General features: G+C 38.8%; 1 protein-coding gene across 3 annotated transcripts in view; it reads right to left on the reverse strand.

Annotated features, from left to right (window-relative positions):
- Window positions 1-16,623, reverse strand: part of sdk2b (sidekick cell adhesion molecule 2b) — a 949,565-nt gene that overhangs the window by 131,279 nt on the left and 801,663 nt on the right. For all 3 annotated transcript variants that reach the window (XM_043714747.1, XM_043714746.1, XM_043714748.1), the window contains 3 exons: window positions 9,061-9,198; window positions 8,197-8,358; window positions 7,133-7,258 (listed from right to left, as the gene is read on the reverse strand). In XM_043714747.1, the coding sequence (XP_043570682.1) occupies window positions 7,133-7,258; window positions 8,197-8,358; window positions 9,061-9,198 (426 nt within the window). The remainder of the gene's footprint in view (window positions 1-7,132; window positions 7,259-8,196; window positions 8,359-9,060; window positions 9,199-16,623) is intronic.

The following is a 16,623-nucleotide window of genomic DNA, read 5'->3' on the forward strand; positions in this document are numbered from 1 at the left end:
ATAAGATTATTAAAGGATTGGACATTCTGGAGGCAGGAAACATGTTTCCGCTGATGGGTGAGTACCGAACCTGAGGACACAGCTTAAAAATACGGGGTAGATCATTTAGGACAGAGATGAGGAGAAACTTGTTCACCCAGAGAGTGGTGGCTGTGTGGAATGCTCTGTCCCAGAGGGCAGTGGAGGCCCAGTCTCTGGATTCATTTAAGAAAGAGTTGGATAGAACTCTCAAAGATAGTGGAATCAAGGGTTATGGAGATAAGGCAGGAAGAGGATACTGATTAGGAATGATCAGCCATGATCATATTGAATGGCGGTGCAGGCTCGAGGGGCTGAATGGCCTACTCCTGCACCTATTGTCTATTGTCTATTGTCATGACAAAAAGGCATTAAAGAGAAGTGAACTGAGTTGTAAGTACAGCACTTGTCTGTCAATTTACTTTGGTTTGCACAAATGGCATAATATTCTTAGCAGGTACATTACTTGTAAAATCTCATAAGAACAAGGACTTGCACATTAATTGTCTATTAAATTCACCAAAGTCCAGTAACTAAGAGTCTGAGTACCTTTTTTGAAATCAACCAAATAGTTATTAATGCAATATCAGTCAATTATCTGGCTCACACTAGGAATAATTTGAAGCATCCTGCATATAACCAATCAAATGATTTTAAAATGTCAAAATTATAATTTTCAGACTTTTTCTAACTTAGTTTTTATATCTTTTATATTTTTCTCTCTTAATACAACTTGCTTTCTTTCTGTTTCTGATTTAACTCCAATTTATTATCTCTCTCTATTGTTTCTCTGCTTCTTTCTTGTTAAGGAGATACATTGTTGATTAATGTTGCAGGTGCCCTGTTTCCCGAGCAGTTGTGTCATCAAGTCACATTTCCAGCAAGCCACGATATTAATGTGTCTTTTTAAGCCATAGGGTGCAAAATCAAGACTAAAGGGAAAACCTTGATGCCCCACTCTATCAACACCAGATAATAATTAAGACAGATCTCACTGACAGAAGGATAAAACCAATTTGGTATAACCCAAGAACAAAGAAAGGCCACCTCTTTCAAAAATGTCTCTTTTTACAAGCTGGAGAAAGTGAGGACTGCAGATGCTGGAGGTCAGAGTCAAGAGTGCGTTGCTGGAAAAGCACAGCAGGTCAGGCAGCATCTGAGGAGCAAGGGAATCGATGTTTTGGGCAAGTGCCCTTCATCAGGAAAATGGTGATTCTCCTAGTCTTTCTACAATATGCCTAACTTTCTAAAGTTCTGACTTTAGCATACTGTTCTTTTGGCATTGTTTATGACAGCTGTGAGCCTAAGACCATATGGCAAGCAGAAAATCAGTCTCACACAGGTAATCTGATATCTCATTAATGAGGTTTATGCCATTGATGGAACATTCAATATTTTGGCCTTTGCTTCAAAGGTATTAACCCTAAGCCGTTATCTGGGATTAATGTTGAGACGAGCTCACACTGCAACTACTTAATGCTGCTTGTAGAGTATATAACGCCAACCTAGTAGTTGCTCACACTGCAACTACTTAATGCTGCTTGGAGAGTATATAACGCCAACCTAACAGATTAATATGGAAGTTGCAAACAATTCAGTGATTTATAATTCAGAGAGCTCAATGGGTAACTGTGCAGCCTCACTTTGCCTACTCCAGTGTTCTCTTCTGCTTTCCTGGTCACTGATCCTTGCTAAAAGGGTATCATTCTCTGAAACAAATAGTTATTCCTCATATCTGAGGGTAGATAATGAGTGATGACTGTTGAATAAACTTGGTGTAGCTGAAAGCTACTGTGTGAAGGAGAGACAATGTGGTGACTATCAAAACCAAAAATGAGTTGGTCGGTATGGATCAGGAAACAAATAAACTTACACACAACTATACATCATCTTGATAAAGTGGCATGGTAAGCTTTGCTTCTGTTAGTTCATAACGACATTTTGGATTAATAGAGAACATGAAAGCTAGTTACCCCATTCCAAATTCAAACGACAAATGATAAGTGATGAATTACTTTTCATACCAAATTTCTGGTACATCTGCACAAAGTAACTCATGTATATATTGTTTTCTACAGCTTGCCAGTTCACCAGTTTCCTATTGACTGTTCCCACATGACATTGCAGTTTACTGGCTGGCATGGTTTCAAGGAGTGGAACTCAAAGCCCTTTTGATTCATGTCAGCATTACATCAACAGGAAAGGATCACAGTTTCCCGATTTGCATCTTATTTGTGACTTTCAATAATCAGGCAAATGAAAGGTTTCTTCCTAAACAGCTGTCACAATGGCTCAGATATCAAGGTGTTATTTGGAGCACTATGTTGCAACTCTGTGGAATTCCCGACGCAGCTGACTTCCTGGAAATTGCCTGAGAAATTGAATTATTTCCTTGCATCTGGAACCCTCTGATAAAGCCCATTAATGTCAGAGAATTCAGAGGGTGCTGAATCAGTGAAGCAAAATAGTTATTCAGGAAATGTTGCAGGATTAAAATCTGACTACAATTAGTGAGTAACTGTTAAATTGGCTCCCTGACTCACCACCGACCACCTTCAACAATATCCCCTTGACCTTACGACCCAACAGCCATGCTGGACCTGACCCCCTCAGCCCAGATAGATCCTGCTAGACCTGATCCACCCATCATTCACCCCCCCCCCCACCCCGGCTCTGCAGGTTCCGACCTCAGCCCAATACTCCACCACCTCAGCACTTCATGCTAGACTGACATAAATCCCACCCCTCACTCTGCCAAGCTGCCAATCCCTAGACCTGACTCTTCACCCACTTACCACCCTACCACTTCACCCAGCTAGCAAGACCATAACTCAGCACTTAACTTTCATATCTATCCCTACCATGAGCTCTCAAAGTGGCTGGTTGTGCTGTTGGGATTTTTAATTCACAGAATACAGTACAGTGAATGCTGTAAAAGGGAGCCTGGTTTCAATAAAAGTGATCATCATTGCTCTGTTGATAACAAGAGGCCCCTATGCAAGAATGTCCAGTGGAGTAGTCGCCTAAAGGTAGGAAGCTAATTTTTCATCTGGTCAGGGTTAGAAATAGAATTTTCAAAACTAATTGGAAAATCTGGGCCAATTGTCTTTATTTTGAGGATCACAACCATGTCAGCTCTCTTTACCACAGAAAGCTGAACCTCAGATTATAACCCTAGAGATCAAGGTCATCATCTAGAGTCATGGCTTATAACACGTGTGTGCTTTCCAAAGGCAACAGCTGACAAGCACAGCAATGATTTATGTTCAACTACTAATTACAGAGCATATCATTGGCAGTTTGATGACAGGTTTCAAACAGATCATTCGGGAGGTGTTCAGCAATCATGATACACATGACACAATTTTACACTTTAAAGAAGCTTGAAGGATCCAGAGATAAACACCATTCTGCTATGATCCAAGGCAGTAGCAAAAGAGACAACAGCCTCGGGCTAAAGATGAGAATACATTGTTAACCTTTTAAGTGCACGTGAAGTCCTGTATAACCCAGGCATCAGCAACCAGACTCCAATGGATTTGATGGCAGATACTGCAGGAATAGTCTTGTTCTTTATCCAACTTGAAAGCTCCTAATGTCTACAACTACCAGAAGCATACCATCAATATTTAAAATGGAATCACCATAGAAACTGCTAAAATATTTAATCCATGAGTCATAGCAGATTATTTGATTTTTGGAAACTCACATCCAAAACCAACCTCATGTCAAACCAAGTTGACACGAATACTAATGTCTTTACTCAGAGTGTATTGGGGTGTGGAATGCACTCTCTGCAACAGTAGTAGACTCACCAAGTTTAAGGGCATTTAAATGGTAATTGGATAAATACATGGATGAAAATAGAAAGGTGAAGGATAGATAGGTTTCAAATTGGTTCCACAGGTTGGCGCAACATTGATGGCTGAAAGGCATGTACTGCACTGTCATGTTCTATGTTCACTGGTGATTGGAGTTGAAATCCTGTTTGATTATTTTCTTAGCAGCCCATTGTTAATGAGGTTAAAACTGATACACAAATGTCTGCTCTGGCTAAAATTGAGTAATTCTGGGCCAGTATAAACCGAGGTTCTTCTTGTTTTTTCACCATCAGTTTCACAAGAAACAGTGCCTTTATTGGCTCAGTTATCAGCCAGAGCACATAAAGCTAGAGCATGTTTAACTAGAACAGATTTAAATTTAATGTAATAATATTTTCTGGTACTGAAGTAAAATATTAACACACAATATTCCAAAACTAATTGTCTTTCAGCAACCCTGATGCGTGTTACAAGTTCAAAAATCCAGAGAGAAATATTTGAATGATGTAGAATTCTATTCTCCCTTCCTACCCCAGAAACACTCAGGCCAAATAAAAACACCAACCTTTGCATAACTTGGGGTCAACTAAGTCAGCATGCATTTAAATCTAGGAAATTCAAATCTCTTTGCTTTAGTGTCATTCCAAGGGATGTGGGTCCCCTTTAAGCTGTCAAGAAGCTAGAGCAGCATTGAGTTAAAGAAACCTATTATTTCATAATATCTACCAACCATGAAGTCATGATGATATAAATCAAATTAAGCTTTCATGCACCATAAAGCAAAGGTTCAGCAGTTTTGAATGAATTGAAAACTAGAACATGTTTCAACAGCGGTCACAGGCAATAGGACACAGTTCATTGGCTTCTCTACAAGTTAACATATTACAGTTCTTGAAAATCACTTTTCAATTTCATAATTCACAGGTGCTCACTAAAATGCCTTAAATATCACTTGTTCATTCAAAATGTTATATTTATTTGGCATGATCGTTGTTCTATTCTACCCTCATGAAGCTTTCGACTTCCACCTCATCTTCTAGTCACAAGATCATGTCTGACTTGATCAGCCAACTCTTGACACAAATATGTGACCAGGATTTGAACAGATTTTTTGAGGCCTTTGGGGAATGGGAAGTCACTAATGTGATCGGAGGAGATGCATGAGGAGCATTTGGAAACTGGTGAAGGTGCAGATGAAAAGGTGATAAATTCTTCAGGTGGATTAAGACACACTATGGAGACTCCTTGCCATTTACAAAGATAAACATAAAGGCTTTGGCCTTATGAATCTGCCAAGTCATCATCTGGAAGTGGTGCTCAGTTTCCTGAGACTTTGAAAACGCAGCTGCTAACCCTTGAATTCCAAAAGCAGAGTCACAATGAAGTTCATAGTCACAGTATCATAGTTAAGATTCAACCTGCCATCTTGTGCCAAGTTGGTTATTAGCCCACCCTTCAGGTTATGTCTGTTAAAATCAGAAATGGGTGAGTTGGAGATGTGAAACAAACCTCACAGACCTTATCCACCCACCAATCATGGTTTTTTCAGACAATTACATACAACCTGGTCATTCATATTACTCAACCAGCTCTTCATTAAGCCTGGCTATATGCAATATTTGTGCAGCAACATCTAACAGACTTGAACTCCACAAGTACCATAAACAAGAACCTCAAAGAATATCTGGAATTCACACACGCAAATGGTGCATCCTGGTTTTATGTCCAAATTTAAAAATAGCAAAACCTTTTGGTAAATCAGCAGCAACCAATTTATTTACAGTAATATGCAGTATATACAGTATTTACCCAAGTGGGCGTTAACAGGAAAAAGACGCTTCAAATCCTCTGACTTTTATTATTTTAAATTAAAATTAACATTTACAAGTAACTTGCATTGAACATAAATAAGGAGAACTAAGTATGCAGCTGCTGGAAATCTGAATTATAAACAGAAGTAACTGGAAATACTCAGCAAGCAAGGCAACATCTGTGGAGGGAGATATCAAGTCAATGCTTCAGAACAACAATCTGCACTCGTTCTGACGATGGGTTAGTTCCCTCTATTTCTCTTTGCACAGATGCCACCAGATGTGCTGAACATTTCCAAAACTTATCCTGGTTCTGCCGGAGCGGCTTCCTTCTTCTTCTCTTGCAGTCTCGTTTTTCTATACCCCTTGCAGGCTCTCTAGTGAATGGAGGAGTGTCTTCTCTAATTCTGTCTCTCATGTACAAAGAAGATATGCTCTGACTGGTCATTCCCTGTGATTGATTTTTTTTCTGGGCAACTGGGGGCAAATTCACCCTCCACCCTTGTGTATTTTTAGTGGTGTGATGCATTCACACTACCTCTGGGGAATAAGGCAGTCATGTGAGCAGGGCCAAGCCTAGGATTGCCTGAAGCAGCTCAGTGATTCCATTTGTATTACTCTTTCAGACCTTGGTCTCACCTCTCATCACCCATGGTTTCCTTCATTAGTCCCATAGATTGAGGGACTATCTATGCAGACACTTCGACAGAGTCTTCCCTTGTCCTTACTTGCACCTCCATGACAAGAACCTCCACTAAGACAATCCCAGCCACACGCAGACACAGAGAAGCAGCCTCCATCTCATTTGAGGCCACAAGGAAAATACTGTACAGGAATGGGTGAGACAGAAAGCCAACCTGTCAACTATGGCACAGCTCAGTTCATTTGGGTGACATTCATTTGCGATTGTGTAAACTATTATTTTTTATTGAATTCAAAAAGTCTATGTTGAAGATTACAGTGAGTAAACCAACTCTTTTACTGTGATGTTCCTTTTCAAATCAATGGGAGTTTTAAATTGCATTTTAAATATTCTGAAAACTAAACTAGCTGAGTTCTGACTGGCTATTTATAAAACATCACAAATGAAAAAGAGGGAGGTTTGATTTGAGTTATTGTATTGGATTTTTTGAAGACATACCCAGTTATAGAATTGATTGTAAGATTAGCTTCAAGATATAGACTGTTTCCATGTCCAGTTACTTTGTCAACATTACACATTTTACTTTATGTAATAAATGGTCCTCATATTGTACACTTATTTAATTATCTTTACAGTGACTAAATGATCAAATATAAGTTGACTGTAAGTAAAGAAACATTCTGGACTCTGGATAGAAAAAAAGTGATGTATTTTGCAAGCATGTATTTATCATGTATTTCATCATTCTTAAACTTCACATAATTTCCCAAATGGCCTTTGTCATTCTATAGAGGTGGATGGATGAAGGAAACAATCATCAGCTGAATCAAACATCTCACCTGATGGCCTTGCCTCAATGACATATCGGCTAATTGGTGCCTTGCCAGCATCTCCACTGGACCAATGAATCGTAATGGCTGATCCATACCTGTAGATCAATGGCTCACCTGGAGGACCAGGAGCACCTTGAGGGAAGGTAAAACATATCCAATCAGTCGAAACAGCATGTGACACTGCCTTTCACAAGAAATACCAAAATACTTGCAGTCAAATTTTTTTTCAAACTGTAGTCATTATTAAAATGGAGGAAATAACTCCAGCCAAGTTACACACATAAAGAGTCTCAAAAATAGCAATAAGGTAAATAACTAGTCAACTTTATTTTGTGAGATATTGACTGGGTGATAAAGATTGGTTAGCATTCCAGGAGAATTCCACTACCAAAGGTTCACTAAGACTCAGATCACTTTCTATTTTAGAAAAAAGTTAATATTTGGAGAAGAATTGCAATCCCTGGCTCCCTTCTAAATGATAAACCGCGTCCCTTCCATTTCTCATATTCATTTCTAATACAATGTAGGAAGGTCATGAAATTCTTTGTCACAAAATCATTTAACCAGCAGCCTGAGTCACTTCTTCCCTCCTCTCTTCATACGCTGACTTCAAATCACACATTTCAATATCCTTGTTCCTTTTCACAAATCCATTTGATAGGATTGTGAGGTTATAGGCAGCAGATATTCTTTGTCACCAGAACAAAGGGAACGTACAGGACCAGCACTACAAACTGCTTTTTTAAAACAATATTGGAAAGTCGAGCTATTCTAAACAAAAAAGTCAGATTTTTTTCATATAAAATGTTAAAAAGAGACATGATTTATATGGAGACTGAACTATTCTCCAACCCTGACAGACTTTTCTGGGAAACAGGATTCTCAAACAACACAATATTATTGCTTTATCTCTTGGTCTTGGGATCCATGTGGAAATTTAAACTCCTGATCATAACCCACTCTGGCAGCACGTGAAGTTATTTTAGGTCAATATTATAAATATTTGCAACTCAAAACAATTCCAATGGGTTAGAATATGATTTGGAGAATAAAAAACGAAATGGAGATACCTTCTCCAGGTCCAGTGGTAATATTTGCCTCAACTTCTGGTCCATACGTGTATGTTTTTGCTTTTATTCGATAAGTGTAAGTCACACCATCTGACAGGTCTTTAATTTTCATCCATCGAGGAGTATTTCCCTTCACATCCACAGTTACAATCTTACTGACTCCTGTACAATGACAGAATTACTGAATCAGCCAGTTTGCATCATACAAGGGCAATATACATCCAATTGCACAGATTAATTATGGGAAAAAGGCAAACAAGTACAAATATTCACTTCGAAATTAGAAATCAGTAAATCTGAATACAGTCACATTCCATAATTTTTTTCTCTCACTCTTCTGCCAAGTTCTTTCTCTTCTTCTGACTATGCATGCCCTGCTGTGGAGTATTTACATATACACAGGTGCCCAATTGAAGTTTTTGGCAGTTGACAACTACTCTTGATTAAATGTCATATGGCATGTGAGGAGTCCAAACTAATCACAGCATTCAGGCTGAGAGCAAAAATAAATGTCAGCAAGTTTTTGTTACTTACTATATTTGTTTCCTTCTTTCAATTTTATCTTCTTTCTCATTACAGTGTTTATTATTGGGGCACTTTAAAATTGTTTTCTGCCTTTGTTCATACTGCTATTTATTTTATTTCTATGATTTATTTCATAGCAGAATCATTGCTGGTAAACTTACTATTCTGCAGATAATTAACTGAATAATACAAAATGGACATAAAAGGGAGATTGTAAAAATTAGGAAACTTTAATTGATTATATTTCTCAATGAGGTGCATTCCTTCTGCTGTTTGTCTACCTTCTGCACATACTACGATAATTGTTTTTAAGAATAGATTTACAAACTATATGTTTACCATCAACAGGTGTGCAAGGCTCATAAACTAGTCGATATCCTTCAATTATTCCATTTGGATATTTTGGGGCTCCCCAGGATACATTCACAGAGGTTGTTGTAAGTTCACTGAATCGAATGTAGCTTGGAGCGCTTGGAGCTGTTCATGGAAAAATAGCATTGTTAATCAGTCACACTTATCTGTAATCTCTAATCAGGAGAGAGGATGCATGATAAGTGAGTTCTTTTAAGATTGCACTATTAGTAAAAATATTTTAGTATTTAATATTTCCTATTCACATCATAATTTCACATGCCTTGTGAGGAGTCCAAACTAAACAAAGCATTCAGGCTAAAAGCAAGAAAGCGATGTTGAGAAGAAACAGACAGAAGCTAAAAAATGGAGCAAAATTGAGAATGTGTGTTGTGCCTCTGTATGTATTTATATTTTTAAAGAAATTACATCCAAACAGATTTTCTGCCAAACATTCTATTGTCAGGCTTTTGTTCCATATTTCTGTCAACCTTTTTCATTATACACTCTTAAGCCCAAATTCATTATGGAAATTGAACTTGTAAAGGTATCATGCCAAAAATACAAAGACTACTCAGTGAATCTCAGTTTTCTCCCTCACGCTATGTTCCCAGCCAGTACAGGAAAATACACTGAAGCTTCAATTTGCAGTTCTGCTTTCAAAATTGTTATTTGGTCTTACTATTTAACAATAAACAATATTTTCAAATTATAGTGATACATGAAAGACAGCATCGATCGATAAGTTTAAAATGGAACACGTTTGGTATCTTCTTGTCCTTTTTCAGAGGTTTGAGATACAGCACCTTTCCCTCTTAGCCAGAGACTCTAGGTTTAGATTAGATTAGATTCTCTACAGTGTGGAAACAGGTCCTTCGGCTCAACTAGTCCACACCGACCCTCCGAAGAGTAACCCACCCAGACCTATTCCCCCCAACTAATGCACCTAACACTACAAGCAATTTAGCATGACCAATTCACCTAACCTGCACATCTTTGGACTGTGGGAGGAAACCGGAGCACCCTGAAGAAACCCACACAGACACGGGGAGAACTTGCAAACTCCACACAGACAGAAGTTGCATCCAAGACCAGAAGGTGCATCCGTACTATTGCCAAACAATGTGATTATCAATGTACAAATCCTTCCAACATACACCATTGTTAGGAGTAGGAAGATTCCTGATCAGCTATGACGATCAGAAGAAAGATGGAGTCTCTATCATCACTACCCTGTCTTTTTTCGACAGCTTGTACATTACAGTGTGTGTTGCCACAACAATGCTGCCTCGCTGAATGATCTATAATACACCACATTCTGTTTCAATTATCTTCTACACTTTGCTTCCACTTCACCTGGAGATTACATATGGTCTTATCCACTAATCCGCATTATATTTTCTGATATATAACCAGTGGTAAAAATGGGAGAAAAGTGATAAGGAGGGAAGGGGTGGAGAATGAAGGGGGAGAGGCAGAGAGCAGGGAATAGGGGAAATGGAAAAAAAGTTAATAAAATGGGAAGCAAAAGGAAGGGCAGAGATGGGGAAAGGGAAAAATAGGTGAGAGTTGGTGAAAGGAGGGAAATGTTGGAGTAAGGTAGATGATTAGGAGCAGGATTGACTTGACAAAGAAAGTGAAAGTCAGGTTAATGAGTCAGTTGAAAGAGGGAGAGCAGAACATGAAAGCTGATATCGTGGAAAGACAAAAGGGATGCGGCAGTAAAGAGGGAAGCAACAGAGGCGTGGGAGAAGAAGAGAAAATGTCAAAATGATCCCTTTTTTAATTTCAAAATATACTATATTCATAAAACTTTTTATATGCACACAGTCACTAGATCAGTTTGGTTCTGTATTCCTTATATATGGAGAACAATCAAAACCCAAGGCATTTCTTACTTATACAGGACTATATTTACATACATTTGAGATACTGGGAAGGTCTGTTAACTGAATGTACTTTGGCAGAAAGATTTGGATGGTGGTCTTTTCCCACTGTGCCTTGGCGGCAGCTGCCCAAAGCTTTAGTTCGTCACTCAGTACATAGCTCTGAACCTTGGAATGGCCAGTCTGCAATACTCAGTCAGGGTTAACTCCTTGCTCTGAATGACCAACACGTTTTGGGCAGAACAATGAGTGTCTCTCACTGAGTCCTGCGAGTAATTTTTTTTATTTCAAAAATATACTTTATTCATAAAATAGTCTTTATATATGTAGTCACAGTTCGAAACTGTACAGTCATAGTGTATTTCAAACAAACAAACACTGGAGTTGACTCTCCTGACAGTTACAACAACCTGGAGGCATTTCTTACTAATGCAACATATTGTTTATACCCATTTCCTACTTCTTCTCCACTGACCATACAATCTAACCCCTGTAAGTGCTTCTCCTGCCCTCCCCGTTACTCCTTTGCAATGTCTTCTTTAGCTCTGTCTTACTTTCACCTTTCTTCCTCATGTATATGCCAGGCTGACACTCCAGAGCAGTACTTAGCAATCGCTGTACTGATGAAAGTGCTGTCTTTCAAATGAAATGTTTAACCAAGGCTTTTTTTAGCTTAGTCAGGTCTTTCCGCCAGGTCCTATGGGTCCTATCAAAGAACAGCAGTTAAGCTTTCCCAGGGTTATAGCTATCATTTATTCCTCAACTGATATAACTAAAATAGGTTATTTTTACTTTGATATTTCTGGTATCTTGCTTTGTATAAACTGGCTGCTTTATTTCTCCACCTAGAACAGTGATAGTGAAGTAGTTTGAAATGCAAATAGAATCCTTACACATTCTTTCCTTATTTTTAAAAGATGTTTTAGATTAGATTAGATTAGATTACTTACAATGTGGAAACAGGCCCTTCGGCCCAACAAGTCCACACCGCCCCGCCGAAGCGCAAACCACCCATACCCCTACATTTACCCCTTACCTAACACTACGGGCAATTTAGCATGGCCAATTCACCTGACCTGCACATCTTTGGACTGTGGGTTTTAGCCTATTGCTCTGCTGTTTTGCTAATCTGTTTCAACCTAGAAGGAATCCTTTCATCATTTGGCCTATGAGCACTTACCAGTTTCTTGCAGTTCTTGAAGATACTAGATGTTTATGAGCATTAATAGACAAAGAACATTTGTTTTGAGAAATTGTCTAAGACTTTGCCCCAGTAAGTTCAACATTAAATACTATGTGGATTTGTTTTGTTCCAAATAATATTGAAAACATTTTTATCTTTAAAGGATCAGCAGTACCTAAACCATATAACTCATGCTCTGTCTCCAATGTGCAATTTCAGTCATTTTATCTAATAAAATGCAGATTATTTCCAGGCTAGGAGCTTTTTGTAATCAAAACATATTTAATAATGTTGGAAATATAGTGATGCGTTGACATTAGAAATAATTCAAGCTTCCAATGTCACTTTGTAGCCAATTAATCAATTTAATGATTATTTAACAGGAAATAGCTACTGTTTTGAAGCAGCCAGGGTGGGTGGACACCTGCATTTCTTCTTTCTTAATAAGGCAAGACTTGACGTCCATCCATCAGTTCTCCAGGTAATTATAACAATGATGAAGACCATTGCAAAAAGTAATTGTCATTTGTTTGTAGAAACCAATTTCACATTCTCTGGCATTATGTGTTTTTGTATCCTTCTTCTTTCTGGGTTTGGCAATATGTGCACAATGAGGATTGTTTATGAGAATATTTGAAGGATAGAAGAAACAAGCTACATCCATGTAAAAACTATGATTGCTAAAACTGCACTATCAATTTTTCTGCATAAAGGCCTTTTATGTCAGCTTCCCTGCTGTGCCATAGTTTTTGATAAAACTTATTTTTATTTACTTGCTAATAGGGAGTCCATAAAAAGACAGTTAATAGTAGTTCTGTTCTATGGCTTTTGTAAGTAGCCTTAAAAAGACAGTGATGTCAGCTATAATTTTTCATATTAGGGATTTGTAATTTAAGAAACTGGCTGCTGTGACAGCTTATTTTGACCATGTAGCCCAGAAAAATCCTAGGAGTGATCCCTGGTTTTTGTTTAGTTATTGGATGTCAAAGTGGTTTCTGTTTTCTTTCCAATGAAGAAGCGGGCATTTCATGGGTTATGAAAACAATCATGTGTTGAATATTATTCACTTATTCGGTAGAGTTTGACATTCAGGGACTCCCAGCTGCACCAGTAACAGCTTTACAAACTACAGATTTGTTTCCAGTAAGAAAACAACCTCCCGATTAAACTTAGTAGTCATGAAGGGATTCCTGGCATTATCAATAAGGTGGAGTTTAAATTTAAGATGGATGATGATCTTCGTTTTATAAGGGTGTAAGAATCAGAAAGCGTTAGTACTGAGCAGTGCCTTCAGCACCACCTAATTTAATGGTTTGTTGGAGGAATAACTTAGGATCTTGGAGGAGTCAGATGTAACATTCTATAATCTCAGATTGTTATAGAATTTAAATTTCAACATCTACCATTATGGGATTCAAACCCATGAGTGTCCCAAGAACATTAGTCTGAAATTCTCGATGACTAGTCCAGCAATGTTACCACTTCACCATTATTTCCCCTTGTGATTAGCTATATTGGCATAAGAAATTTGTTTCATACATTCAACATGATGGGAACCTGTGACTATACTGGTTTGGCAGAAATGTTTTTCAATGCTACCTACACTGAAGAGAGTTCAGACTCTAAGAATCAACAGCTTGTGTGAGGAAGTACACAATAAAATGGTCAAAGTGCAACATTCATTCCACAAGCTAATTGCCATGTCTGAAACTGATGTAACTTGGGAGTTCAACACAAGATGGTAAACAAATAGCTATGACTGATTTAAGGCTGATGTTAGATGTTGATCAGAATATTTGACTTTCTTATCTTCCCAAGAAGAATCCTCAATAACTGTGACAGAGATTCTGTGAAGGCTGTTGACTTCAAATTTTTGCAGCATTAAAATAACTCCTGAGTGTTTTCATTATTTTTTGAGATTTCATGTAGTCTTTTTTAATATAAGATATTGATGTACAAAAGTTGGGTATGCACTTGGCCAGAATTCATTATGTTTGTTTTAGAATTCTTACAGAGTAGAAACAGGCTATTTGGCCCAACAAGTCCACACCTACACTCCGAAGGGTAGCCCACCCAGATCCATTCCCCTGACTAATGCACCTAACCTACACATGCCTAAACACTACGAGCAATTCAGCACAGCCAACTCACCCTAATCTGCACATCTTTAGATTGTGCGAGGAAACTGGAGCACCCAGAGGAAACCCATGCAGACACAGGGAAAACGTGACAATCAGTGGCCTGAGGCTGGATTCGAACCCGGTCCCTAGCACTGTGAGGTAGCAGCGCTAACCACTGAGCCACCATGCCACACCATGTTGCTTTTATTGGTTTGAGCTTGATAGGAATTCTTGTTTAGTTCCACTTTATGTAGTATCTATATTTTCAAAATTGGGAAATACATGATAATATTCACTCGAAATAAGGTAATAATAAAAGGCAGAGCAGAAATTTTATTGTAATATCAGGGAGACTTCTGCAATATCACAATACAAAATCCTTGGAAATAAGCTAGAAAGTGGTTACACAGAGTCTTGAAGTAGTTTGGGTATTCCTTGATGGTCTTGTAATGTGTGAACTGGGGAATCAAAGATGTTAAGAATTAGATATTGCTAGCTATAACCTAATATAGACCCAGGATAAGACAGAGACTAGCACATTTATTCGGTCAATCGAGGCCAATGAACAACGAAAAATATACAAATGTATCCACTGGTGAACAACGGATTGGTGCAGTACTTAAGCTCCATTTTCACAGACAAGTGGGCTCTACCATCTTGACACAGGCTTTGAAACAGGTGTTCCCAAAGTATGAGAAAGAATGAGTGACAGAATGCTATTGGAACTCACCCTGAAAATGGCTGAAGCTGCTCAATTGCTACCATCGAATGACCAACAGATCATTTGTCATATGCAAATCAATCTCATTATTTTCTGCCTAAAGATTTGATCATGCATATATGTGTTGCTACGTCCTTGCTTCATGTAGGCTCATGTAGGATGCCGGATAAGACCGGTAATAAGAAAAAGCTGAGTAATGGGAGAGCCAGCACAGTGTACCTGAAGTCACTTAGCCTCATCATAGTATAAACAAGGTGGCACCTTGCACCAAGATGCACCAATCACCTCTGCTGAGTTTAGAATATGATTTCAGGATATGACAATTAGAAGGATTTGAAAGATTTACTTGATTAACTGGAAAATATTCTGATAAACCTGCAGTGATAATTCAAGCTTTACTGGTCTAGAGGTTCATTTATAAAGAGAATGGTAACATCAGGACTTCAATATTCAGAAATGATCTCACTGTCCTTCCAAGCAATTGAATGCTGGCAGCTATATATATCATTACATAGTCACCATTACTTCCCCTGTAACCTGGATTACTTCAAAGTGGTTTCAGATTGTGAATAGCAGCAGCAAATTTGACAACATATTTGATGATTGCATTTCACCCCTGATTTCTGCACCTTCTTGTTTAGTAAGAAGGTTAGTATTACCTCAAAGTCAGTGTATGGCCAACTTTGCTTTCTGCATTCTGTTGCTAACAGATGGGTAACTTTTCAAGACTGTGATGCCAGCAGGGGGCTGACCCATGGTAAGAAAATAAAGGTCACAAAGGACAAAAGTGTTTCATGTTTGAAACATCACATTATGATGAGAGAGACACACTATGAATCTTTCCAAAAATGAGAAACTCCTGAGGACCAGCAGATTTGATTACTGCTTTCAGTTCTAGGTAAGTTTTCAGGTTTCTTTGTTTTTCCTTCTCTTCCTTTGTTTAGTCCTGTGCGGGCTATCAGAATAACGGGTTATGGATGTTAGGGCAGTTGCATGTTCCTCCTGCAGAATGTGGCAGGTGAGAGACACTTCACATGTCTTTGCCGACTACATCTGTGGGAAGTGCACCCAACTCCAGCTCCTCGAAAACCGAGTTAGGAAACTGGAGCTGTAGCTGGATGAACTACGGATCATCCGGGAGGCTGAGGGGGAAAGTGAGAGAATGTACAGAGAGGTGGTCACTCCCCAGACAGAGGATAAGGATAGCTGGGTTACGGTCAGAGGGAAGAAAGGGAACCGACGGTCAGAGCAGGGATCCCCTGTGGCCGTTCCCCTCAGCAATAAGTATACTATTTTGGATATTGCTGGTGGGGACGGCCTACCAGGGGTAAGCCACAGTTGTCAGGTCTCTGGCACTGAGCCTGACACTGTGGCTCAGAAGGGAAGGGGGGAAAATAGAAAAGCGCTAGTGTTAGGGGACTCAATAGTTAGACGGATTGACAGGAGATTTTGTGATCAGGAATGGGATTCCAGAAGGTATGCTGCCTCCCTGGTGCCAGGGTCCGGGATATCGCCGATCGGGTTTACAAGATTCTGAAGGGGGAGCAGCCAGAAATCGTGGTACATATTAGCACCAATGATGTAGCCACGAAAGGGATTGAGGATCTGAAAAGTGACTACAGACAAATTTCAGGTTTGCTA

The sequence above is a fragment of the Chiloscyllium plagiosum genome, chromosome 24 (genome assembly GCF_004010195.1).
Source record: "Chiloscyllium plagiosum isolate BGI_BamShark_2017 chromosome 24, ASM401019v2, whole genome shotgun sequence".
Classification (NCBI taxonomy): Eukaryota; Metazoa; Chordata; class Chondrichthyes; order Orectolobiformes; family Hemiscylliidae; genus Chiloscyllium; species Chiloscyllium plagiosum.